Source organism: Antennarius striatus, chromosome 4 (genome assembly GCF_040054535.1).
Source record: "Antennarius striatus isolate MH-2024 chromosome 4, ASM4005453v1, whole genome shotgun sequence".
Lineage (NCBI taxonomy): Eukaryota > Metazoa > Chordata > Actinopteri > Lophiiformes > Antennariidae > Antennarius > Antennarius striatus.
The window spans coordinates 3,890,155-3,902,739 of NC_090779.1; the positions used below are offsets into that span (position 1 = coordinate 3,890,155).

Consider the following 12,585-nt stretch of genomic DNA (forward strand, 5'->3'; position numbering starts at 1 on the left):
TTTTGTAACTCTCTAGGTACCTCTGTCAGTCTCACCTCCGGTTACCACCCTAATGGCCAGACTGAGCAGGCAAAACAGTGTTGAATGTTGTTTGGGGTATCAGCCTACGCTATTCCTAGCCAGGAGGAGGCAATTGCGGTGCCGTTGGCCGAGGCCTTCATCAGACGCTGCCGACGTACCTGGACGGTAGCCCCTCAGTCTCTTTTGAGAGCAGCGGCACGTATGAAACGACTGGCTGACCGTAAACGCAGGCCTGCCCCCACCTATTGGGTGGGACAAAGAGTGTGGCTGTCTGCCAGGGACATTCCTATCCGGGGGGGTACTCGTAAGCTTTTCCCCAAGTTTATTGGCCCTTTTCCTATTGTTCGTGTGATTAGTCCTACAACTGTTACACTGAAACTTCCGCCAACTATGCGCAAGGTTCATCCCACTTTTCATGTTTCCAGAGTAAAGCCTGTGGTAACCCACCACCTGAGTTCTGGTCCAGACTCCCCACCACCCCCCTGTGTCATCGACGGTGGTGAGACCTATGTGGTGCGTGCCATCTTGGACTGCCGTCGCCGGAGAAGGGGAGTCCAGTACCTTATTGACTGGGAGGGGTACGGACTGGAACATCGAAGCTGGGTTCCTTCTCGTTTCGTTTTGGACAGGTCTCTGATCAGAGAGTTTCACAGGGATCACCCGTTGCCCGGGAGGTGAAAACGCCAGGAGCCATTTCCTTAGGGGGGGGTACTGTGATGGTCTGTGTCTGTCTTGCTTTTGTATGTTATTTTATGGGTTCAGTTCTTATCATTTTCTGTTCTGTCACATTTAGTGATTTGTTGCACCTGGTTTGTTTTTCCTGATTTGTTTCGATAGTTTCCAGTTCGTTCGTTTAGTTCTCCCCATAGTTAATTAATTTGTCATGTTTCACCTGAGGCCAATTTAACACCCTGGCCTGCCTATTTAATGCGTGTCTTTTCTGTTCAGTGCTTTCACAGCGTTTTTCAGTAACCCCTTGTAGCAGAGTATCGTGTATGCCAATTGTTTACTGTTTTACCTGACCACCTTCTGTACAACCACAAGTTTAGCCTTGCCTTGTCTGTTCTTGTTTCGGTTTTGACCTCTTGCCTGTTCGACAACGATTTTTGGATATCCCACTGTTATTGTAAGCTCTGAGTTTTTCCTGGCATTTGAATTTGGACTGATTGAAGGATTAGGATTTTGACTTCTGAACTCTCGCACCTGGTTCCTTGTGCAACCGTAACAACACCTACACATCAGACTGCGGTGGCACTCTGCTATGTTAGAGTAGTGGTTTTTAACATTGTTGGAGGTACCAAACCCTGCTGGTTTCATATGCTCACTTACCGAACCCTTCTTTAGTAATTTTTTTTTTAATTTAAATTTAAGACATAAGTATATGTTACATAGAGATTTTGGGGGGAAATTTAAATACATTATCATCATTCCCATCATTTAATGCATTATTCTGTAGAATACAGTTATTGTTGGTACTCTGAAGTACCCCTAGGGTTCGATGGAACCCAGGTTAAGAACCACTGTGTTAGAGCTTGTTGTACAGGATTTCAGTTTCCTCAGGAAGTAGAGTCTGCTCATCCCCTTCCTGTAGACAGCGTCAGTGTTGTATTTTCAATCCAGTCTATAATTGCTCCTCTTCGTCCTAAATTCGATCACCATCTCTCTGGTCTTGTTGACGTTCAACCTCGAGTGATTGCATCCAGCCCACTCCACAAAAAAGTCATCCACCATAGCCCTGTACTCCCCTCCCCTCACTTATACACCCAACAAGAGCCAAGTCATCAGAGAACTTCTGTAGATGAAAGTCAGTTGTGTACAATGTGAAGAGGAAAGGCGACTGTACAGTCCCCTGTGGAGCCTCTGTATTACCAACCACTGTGTCACACAGAACACTGTCCAGTGACTACCTGGCAGTCACTGATCCAAGAAACAGTGGAGGTGTAGACACCCATCCCCTGCAGCTTCTCCCTCAGCAGCCTTGGTTGAATAGTGTTTAAAACACCACAGAAATCGAAGAAAGTGATTTTCAGTGTTGCCCCCACAATCCAGATGCAAATGAGCTCTCTGCAGCAGGTAGATGACGGAGTCATCAACTCCCAAGTGGGACTGGTAAGCAAACTGTGGAGGGTCTAGCAGCTCCTTCACCTGTGGCCTCAGGTTAGCCAAGACCAGTCTCTCCAACGTCTTCATCAGATGGGACGTGAGGGCAACTGGTTGGTAATCATTTAACTCTGATGGGGCCATATTTGGGACAGGAACCAAGCAGGACATCTTCCACAACACCGGGACTCTCTTCTGACTAAGGCTCAGGTTGTACATGTGAGTGATGACAGGAGACACCGGTTTTCAGGATCCTGGGGCTGATACCATCGGGTCCAGCAGCCTCCCTCTGATGGAGTCTCTCCAGCTGTCTCCTAACCTGGCTCGTAGTCACTCTCATGTGGGGGCGGGTGCTGCTGGGGGAGGTTGCTAGTGTTTTCAGTGGAGGATGAGATAGAGGGGATGTGATGGGGGAGTGTGGGGGGTGAGATGTGAGAGGGAGACAGATGGCGGTGAGCTGAACCTGTTAAAGACACCGTTCAGCTCATTGGTTCTCTCCAAACCGCCTGATGGTTGTCTTTGTCTCCCTTTGCTACCAGCGATCTGCTTTGTCCCCGATCACATGTCTGTCATGTTGTTCAGCTGGAGTTTGGCTTTATTATTGTGTTGAACTGAAACCTGGCTTCATCAGGATGTAGCTGATTTCACCTCACCTGAAAACCTTAATATAATATGGCACACCCAATTTGGAAAACAATACAGCCAACTATTTCCCCACCTATATATTTGAATAAGCTCACTTGAAAAGTCTCAGTGTCATGCTGTCACCAACTCCACCCACTACTTGTCAATCAAGCGCCCTACCAATCACGGTGCCCAACCAATCTGCCAGAAGAAATCACTTGAACAATAAGGCGTAAGGCATCTGCTGTTAGGAGAATAAATAACTATACCTGGACTTCCCAGTTTACATAACTGTTCCCACAATTTCATGTTTTTGAACAGACAGTCCAAACAGCAGAAACGAGACAGAAAACGGCAACAAATTTTGAGTAAAACTCCGACTGAAAGAGAGGAAAGGATTGGATCACAAAAAGAGAATTACTACTTAGCCAGAGCCAATGAATGCCAAGCAAAAAAGGAAAATCGCCAAGAAAAAGAAAGGTGGGCTATACAAAAAGTATGTTATACATTCAGTGAGTTAAAGCCTATCAACCAAAGATCTGTCATTAGTTATCAAATAAATAAATGAGTTAATGCTGTTCCCAGTCATCCAGAGTGTCATGGCTTTTACTCTTTTTTATGTTTTTTGTAGCAAACGCAAAGAGAGGGAACTTGACAGAAAATGGCAATGTATTCTGCGTGAAACTCCAGCTGAAAGAGAGGAAAGGATTGCGTCACAAAAAGAACTAAGTACTACTTAGTCAGAGTCAATGAATGCCAAGCACAAAAGGAAAATCGCAAACCAAAAGAAAGTTGGGGCCTTGCTACTTTAACTGAATACATCTAAAATAGGCATTTTACCATTTTTTTTACTATCTATCTTGCTCCATAGAACAAGGTAGCTTCTTTATTCTTTTCATATGTTTGGTATGAAGTCTGATATTATTGTTTTATCGTGGAATTTCCACGGGTTCCCGGTAGTATTTGTTATAATGTACTGTACTGTCTGTATACAAATCTTTTTAGTTGAATTCTGTTTCTTTCTAGTTCAGTCCTTGAAACAGATAAAGTAATTATTGTCAGTGATTTTAATATTCATAAAGACAAAATAATTGCTGGTCTGCATTCATCTCATTAATAGTGAATTGGTTTCTGTCAAAGTGTATATAAACCCACTCACCCCACACTTTGCTTTGACATATGACATTGAAACTGAACACATAACCCTCTTTCATTAAAACCATCATCAGACAAATATTTTATAAAATGTGAATATTTATTACGCACACTTGTAGAAAAAAGACACTAGAAATCTGATGATGTTGTATCCAATGCTGTATCCCCCTCCCCCTCTACCTCCTCCTCCACTGAAGACACTACTGAGGTTAATCTATCAGCACTATATTCATTGCCACATCTCACTAAAACTTATACGCTAATTGATCCTTTTAAAATTGATTGTCTTGTCAATAGTGTTGCAGGCTCACAATAAGCTACTGTTCAACTGAAACCATTAATTCCATGATTTAAAGCAAACAACACAAACACTGGAGTGAACATGTTGTACTAAGATAGAAGAATCTCTATTAGCCTGTAAAACAGAATTCAGATTCTAATGAGCCCATTATTCTCAAGCCTTAGTGGCATTTTGTCCTACAAGCCAACGGACGCAGAAGCCAGCATTCTCTTCTTTTCTAAGCTACTGATAAACCCTGCCTCTGCAAAGCAAGGTGTGGAGCTTAAAAAATAGGCAACAACGTAACATGTCACAATATAAAAAGCTACAGCTATATCTGGATGGTTATTTTATTGATATATTTGTTACATGAGAGAAAACAAATTAAAAAACCAGAAGAAAGAAGAAGTAAGTTCTGATTGGTCAGTATCAGTCACACCCTCCTACGTCCACATAAGAGCAATAATCAGTAGCATAGGTCATGAATCCACAGGCTATTTAAATACTAGCATACAACAGTTGACAATACGGGAATAAGAAAAATGCAATTTCGCTTTTAGTCCACTCAGAACTGGCACCACTTGAGATGTTCCCATCCCAACAGAGTGATGGAGAATCACAAGTCCTGTTGGCAGCAGAGGATTTCAGCACCGTGAACAGCAGGCATGCTACTGTTTAATGAGAACAGGAATTATCTAAGCAGAAAAACACCACACACTCACAGTACCCTTTGTATGTGTGTGTGTGTTATTATGACCTCACGGGTCATCATGTACTGTTGTGTATGTGTTGTGCTGCAGCGTTGTCACTCTCCTTGGTTTGTGTGTCTTCTTTTTGTGAATGAGGGAATTAGGAGCAGGTGGTGTCCGCTCATTGGCTTGCTCGCCTGATTGCTGCTGCGCGATTGGTCAGGGGGTGGGCCCCCTGACCTATTTGAACAGCCCGCCGACTGCACTCTGCCTCCTCTCCAGCCTTCCCACCGTCAAGAAACGCCATCTTGCTGAACTGTTGCAGTAGTTATTGTAGTGATCAGATAGTTTGTGCCCTGTGGTGATTCTGTGAAGTTCTCTAACCGTGTGTAAGCTTACGCATATCTTTGTAAATAGTTGTACATAATTGGTAGACCATTTGAGCAGTTGGTAGGAGGGAGAAGCCGTTTTCTTTTTACCCTTTTCTCCTGTTTTAAGTTAGGTAGGTTAGTAAATTGTTATTTATTTCCCTTTTCTTTTGTTAGGAAGGTAGGGTTGATTTAGGATATTTTTTGTTATGTTGGCACCTGTTCTCCCTCTGAGGAAAATAAAAACTTTTTTTTTTTTTAACTTGGCTTACTGATGTCGCTGGTCTTTCTTGTGGTGAGAAGACGGGGGAAGCACACAAGCATGTTATGTCAAAGGTTCCCCTAGACCGGGACATAACTGTGTGTATGTGTGTGTGTGTCTACCTAATGATAGCAAAGTGCTACATAAAAGTTCCTCACGAGTGTGTAGTATGGAACCTAACTGAAGACATCTACTATATCTATTACAGCTATTAAAAAAAGGAATTACTAACTTTTCATCTCTCTCTCCCTCTCTCTCACACACACACACACACACACACACACACCTCCATGCTGTATCTGTGACTTGCAGATGTTTCATATGTTTTGTCTACTGTTCTCCAAGTTATCTTGTTGGTGGTGCAACAGCCTCACGTTGTTTCCTTTTGCCATTAATTTAAGAAAGAAATTGATGGTATTTTTCAACCTGACATCTGCTTCTCTTATTTGTTGCATTGTAGGTTCAGAAATTCAGTTTAACTTAACAGGTTAGAGCTGTGGAGCAGATTAAGTACATTGAAACAGAACTACTTTGGTAAAGCGTATCTTCTTTGGGGCTCCCCATATATGTTCAGTCAATGTGTGAGTGTGCATTGGACATAAACTTCTACCTTTTGACCTACCATAACAGCTTTTATCTTTGTTTTGTCCACCAATGACAGTAAAACAGTATGGTATGAAAGTTAAACTATTATGGAAGACAATGATCGACTTACAGTTCAAAGAGCTGCAAATGTTCAAAGATCTGCCAGGACAAAGTGGCCAACATGGGGTTCTTTGACAGGTTTCTGAGGGAGAGAAGGAGAGAGAAACGGGTGACAACAAATGTGAGGACAAGCCCGGAAATGAGGAAGAAAGTTGGTGCAGATTCTCCTCTTACAGGTCCTGGTGATCCCTGAAGGTTTCCTTTGATCAACTGGATTATGTTTTAGGTTCGAAGACATTTCAGTCAAGACTTTCACCTTCTCTATATAATCTGGTTATTTACCCATAACCACGTCATTTCAAAACACTGAACACAAATGCAATAGCTCCGCTTTGACATACAGTATCTAGAGGTCCTGTTGTTTCACAATCAATACTTGATCAGATTACAAAAAGAAAACTGATGCAGAAAAATGAATGGATGAAAAACTATGGACTTTCAGCGATAAACCAATAAATTGACAAGCTGATTGAAGTAAGTAACATTAGATGCATCCATTTTTTATACTTCTGTTATATTTTGCAGGCCACAGGGGACGTTTGGTTGGCCCGTGGGCCGTCGCTGTCAGTTACCCATTTGTGGAGCATACGCGTTGATCTTTTTCTTGTGGGCAAACCAGTTAGCATGCAGAAAAAATTGCCCCCCCCCAAAAAAAAATCAATGAGCACATATGATACTTCACCTGATGATCAATAAGAATACAAAGATGAAACATATCAATTTTAGTTTTCTAAATTTGTATATTCCAAACTAACAAAGTACATTTGACACACAATAACAAAGTGCTGAATTTTCTTCTTTTCATCATTTTTGTAACGTCTTCTTTTAGACTCACACTTTAGCACTTACTGTCCTTTTCAGCTAGGAGTTAAACAAGGGAAGACAGAGTGTAGGAAGGTAGGGAGGGATGGACATAAAAGAAAGTGAGTGAAAGAGAAAGAACAGAGAGAAGAGAGGATGACCTAAGGTCATTTGAGACCACAAATGAGAACAAGAAAAAGAATCCCAGATGTTATTGTTGTCTTTTCAGTTCAGCAGAAGTGGTGCAACACATAACAGACTTACAACACTGGGCCATGATGAGGACAAAGCATGGTGCTGGTGAAAGGATGTCCTCTCTGAGTCAGTGGAGAGATGCAGCTTATCAAAATATTTACTTTGACAACATGTCAATCAAACACTGACAAAATACCCGTGTCCTAGTTCTACATGGGAAGCTGAGTTTTTGGGGGGGGGTTTTGCCTCCTGCTGTCCTCCATGTTTCTAGCACAATCGGACCCTGTTTTTGTTTTTCTCTTTTCTTAGAACTTTACTTCTGCCTCTGAACAAATACACTGCCTGGCCAAAAAAAAATGGCCAAGCATGCTTTGATTACTGCATGCATTAACTGGGATATTGTTTTAATTAGTTAATGCAATATCACAAGAGTTATTTCCATCCAGTGATGTGATTTTTTTTTCATATCTTGCATTTATGATGATGGGGGTCTGACCACTATGTAAAGCCATAACTAGCACTCATTGAGATTCTTCTTTCAAATAATCTCAATGAGTTTATGGTCTGGACTCTGTTGTGGCCAATCCATGTATGAAAATGATGTCTCATGCTCCCTGAACCTCTCCCTCACAAGTTTAGCCCAATGAATCCTGACATCGTCATCTTGGAATATGCCCGTGCCTTTGGAGAAGAAATAATCCATTGATGGAATAACCTGGTCATTCAGTATATTCAGGTAATCAGCTGATCTCATTCTTTGAACACACACTGTTGCTGAACCTAGACCTGACCTGAACAGGCATATTCCAAGATGACAATGTCAGGATTCATTGGACCTCAACAAAATGCCTCGCTGCCTGATGCTTTACTCCATATTGTCACATGATTCCTTCTGGCAGATGCGCCGTGATTGGTTGGGCGCCTTGATTGTTGGGGCCTTCATTGACAGGTAGTGGGTTTTCAAGTGAGCTCATTAAGATATATAGGTGAGTTGCAGATACTCAGCTAGTGGGTTATAATGCAAATAGTTGGAACTTAGCCCCAACCAGTTGTTCAGAACTGCAGCAGCCTAAGACGACACATATTCAAGCTTTGCCTACAAGTCCGGTTGCTTTTATCAAACATACAGATCTACTGTACCATTACCTAGATGACTGAAAGTCTATACAGAGTATCATGAATGTGATCTTATGAAGAACAGCTGTCTTTACTGAAAAGCTGGCGATCGGATATAGTGACACTCTAACTGTGTCAAGTGAGGAATAGTGTTTCCCTTACCCTGTGCTACTAAAGATGTACACACTCATGGTGCTGAAAGTATCCTCTAAATGGCACACTTACTCTAGGTTATAAATGCTAACAGTTGCAGAGCAGAACTATGTGCCTTCCACCCGCATCAATTCTTTTCTACTTTTAGAGGATGTCCCTTGGAAAGGTCAGGGCGACCACATTAAGGCTGGATAGGACGGCCTCAGTGTGTGTGTGTGTGTGTGTGCGCGCGCGTGTGTGTGTGTGCACAAGTGTGCATGTACACATGTTCATGAGTGTTATACAATTTAGAATGAGCTTTGACAGAAAATGAGTCACAAAAGAGAGAAGGTCAGAAGCTATGTGTGCATTTATGCACTGTGTTTATCTTGCTCATAGATTTGTGCATTTGTAGAGGTGGAGGTATGTGAGTGTGCTGTTCCATTACTGTGTACATCTCTCTCTTTCTCTCTTTCTTACTCTCCTACATACATACAAACAAGATAGTTTACAGAGAGGTGATTGGACCTAGTGATTAGTCTTGCAGCAGATACAGACAGAAGGGTGATACAGCGATACATTTGTGAAGAGCTAAAGAACGACTTCAACTCAACAGTTCAAACTACAGATTTCTATTTAAAGCAATATCTGGTCAAATTGATCCCATATCTATAAATCATGTTTGAGAGGGCAGAGAAAGCATTAAACCATAAGAGCAATTGTGTTTGGAGTAACAGAAAATATCAGAATTGAAAAGGCAGCTAATTTCTAACCAGGCTTATGTGGAAAGTTGGGTGGGATACCATCCATCCATCCATTTGAGAAGACTATAATTTTTCACATCTACACCTGTTTCTTCTTTTTTTGCCCTTCTTGGACTGTGCATTACACTTTTAAATAGATGGAAATCTCAATATGGAGATCTCAATATGGTACCGAAAACCCACCCATACCAACCAGTAGCTTCTGTTTTATTCCCACGACCCACTGACTGACACAAGCAGAGTAATGTAGTGTCTGTCCAGTGCAGTGAAGACTGCAGTGACTTGTAGATTGGAGAGACCAAACAACTCTTTTCGAAGCATACGGCTAAACATAAGAGGTCCAACACCTCAGAACTAGACTCAGCAGTGCACCTGTACCTGAAAGACACCATCTCTGAACAGAGGGGGAGGATTATTACACCATCTATATAAAAATGCTCCTTATAATTTAACCTTTGAGGATCTTTGAGGAAGAAAACACTTCAAGGAGCTCTTAAGCATTTTTAAGCACATCCAACAACAACAGCCAGAGTCAAATGTTGATGTGGAAATTTGCTGAATGAAATTGCATATTGGTCTATTTAAAATAGATTATTTTTTACTATTGCAAAATAATATACAATTCCTTTTTTTTACAACTTAAAAAGGCTTTTATTTTATTATTTATTTATTAATAAAACATCTGCAGTATGTGGTAAACATCACCAAATTGTATTTGTAAATTTCGATTTTTGCTGTACTGTATTGAAAAGTCAAATTTATTTGTTTGTAAGCTTAAAACAAATTTGAATTAACCAAATATATTGGAAATGCATTCATAAAGGTTACTTCTGTTTTAACTCTGAGACAATTAATTCAACATACTCCTGGAACCAAGTAATGACTTGAGAAATGACATAAGTTTTTTTTTGCTTTTCTTGAGTTACATCAACTTGAATGACTGAGAGCCTCCGCAGAACTGTTCTGTTGTTACGCAAAAATGATTCTAAATCACCAAACTGCACACAAGTGAGGCTAATTTCACTGCAGTGTAGTTTCCCCTGTGTCCTCCCCGCCAATATCATTGCAAAAAATGTTAATTTCACTTATAAATGAAAGAGTACAAATTTTAATATGGATAAGAAAATAAACAAAAAACAACCAGTTTTGTCTGCCTCAATTAGACACTGCAGTAGTTTTTTTATTGGCTTCTTAAAATGCCACAAAGACACACTCACTCACTCACACACACACACACACACACACACACACACACACACACACACACACACTTTTCTGTTTATGAATTTTCTGTTAATGACATTTCTGTACAGATGCGCATTCAACCAGAAACAATTGACAGGCTTGGATCTGAAGAGCCTACATTGATTTCCACAAGACATTGAAACACATTCAGTCACGTTCATAATGACTGGAGCAACGCATGAACACTAGATGATGGAGGGTATGGCATTGTCATGATCACTCCATTCCTGCAGTCTGCTCCACAGTTTCCACTATCCTACCTCCCAGCCTGACCACCTCCCGCTGATCACCCACACCTACAGCCCATCAGCAATCAGTCTGGTATTTAAACCCACGTCTCACACTCAGTCTCTGCCAGATTGTAATCGACCGATGTCTTACTCTCCAGCATGCTACTCCGGATTGCCTGCCCGATCACGACCTGTTTCGTCCCTGGACTCTGCCTCTCGTCTGCGTCCCAGCCAACCTACCCGCCCTTAGTCCACGGATTCTGCCTTGTCTCTCTGTGCCGGTAAACCTGACCCTCGCCTGTCCAACGACTCTGCCTCCTGTTCCAGCCCCGGTAAATTGACTAGCCTTTCGTCCCTTGACCTCGTCTCTGCCTGCTCCCTTTCTCTGGAGTGATCCATCGTGTCTCCAGTGTGCGCCGCTGGCCTATCGGTTACCTGCCTGCCGCCTGGGAGACCCAGGTTTGACTCCCACTCCGCCCAGCCTGAAAATAAACACTGTTGAACTTAACTCCTGTCTTGCCTCTTTGTGCTGCACTTGGGTCCTGTTTGCACCCCGTGACAGTACAATCTGGCCAGTAATGGACCCAGCACACAATCCCACTTCCACGAGTCACACAGGCAGTACGAGCTCCCTTTCCCCAGAGGTGTCCGGCCACACTGCAGTCACTGACGTCCTCCGAGAGCATGAGGTCCGTTTCTCCAACCTGGAGAGCAAGCTCGATGCTGCCTTTGCAAACATCTTGGCCCGTCTGGATGTCATGGGGGTCGGCACAGGGTCACCACCACCACCAGAGTGCACGGCGGCACAGAACGTTCCCAGTCCCTTCTCCTCTGGGGTCCGCCCTTCCAACGCCGACACATGTGCTCCTGAACCCCGGCTGGGAACGCCAGAACGGTATGGAGGAGATCCTGAGACCTGTGGTCCTTTTTTGACAAACTGTTCCCTGCTGTTCTCCCTTCAGCCCCGCACCTTTGCTTCCGAACAAGCCAAGGTGGCTTTCACCATCAACCACCTGACGGGGCGGGCGCGACTGTGGGGCACTGCTGAGTGGGAGAGGCAGTCTCTCGCCTGTGCCTCCTTCCAGCTCTTTTCGGAGGAGTTGCGCAAGGTTTTTGGCTTGGGGTCTTCCAGGTCAGAGACGGATCGGGGACTACTGGGCATGCGCCAAGGGAACCAGACGGTGGCAGATTACTCCATAGATTTCCGCACCAAGGCCAGTCAGAGCGGCTGGAACTCTACGGCCATGGTTGCCACTTTTCTTCACGGCCTGGCGGGTTACATCAAGGATGAACTGGTTTCTCACGAGGTCCCTACTTCACTAGATGGGGTCATTGAGCTGGCGACCTGAATTGATCGTAGCATCCAGGTCCGGAGGCTGGAGAGGCGCCAGGAGGCCGTTCGACATCAGTCATCAGCTTCATTCGGCCGGAACACTCCCAGCTCACCTCCCTTGACAGGCCGGCCGTCGGAGGAGTCGGAGCCAATGGAGTTGGGTCGCACCTCCCTCGCCCCAGAGGAATGCCAACGTCTTCTTCGCTCCAGGCTATGTCTGTATTGTGGGGAGGGAGGCCACATGGTAGCTCCCGAAAGCAGTTGCAATGATTCCTGGGGTTTGCCAACTTTTACCGGCGATTCATCCGCAACTACAGTTCGGTGGCGGCCCCCCTCACTGCGCTCACCAGTTCAAAGGTCTCCTTCTCCTGGACACCCGAGGCAGCCGCCGCCTTCCGCACCCTCAAGGAACGGTTCACCACAGCCCCCATTCTTCGGATGCCGGACCCAGACCGGCAGTTCGTCGTGGAGGTGGACGCCTCGGATGTCGGGGTTGGGGCCGTCCTCTCCCAGAGGGCAATCTCCGACCAGAAACTCCACCCCTGCGCCTACTTCTCCCGCCGCC

The 12,585-nt window shown here is 43.9% G+C and overlaps 1 protein-coding gene across 1 annotated transcript in view; it reads right to left on the minus strand.

The window, feature by feature from the left end:
* The window catches only part of ntrk3a (neurotrophic tyrosine kinase, receptor, type 3a), a 193,639-nt gene that overhangs the window by 111,341 nt on the left and 69,713 nt on the right, over positions 1-12,585 (minus strand). Inside the window, exon 4 of the mRNA XM_068312056.1 lies at positions 6,215-6,286. Within this exon, the coding sequence (XP_068168157.1) occupies positions 6,215-6,286 (72 nt within the window). The remainder of the gene's footprint in view (positions 1-6,214; positions 6,287-12,585) is intronic.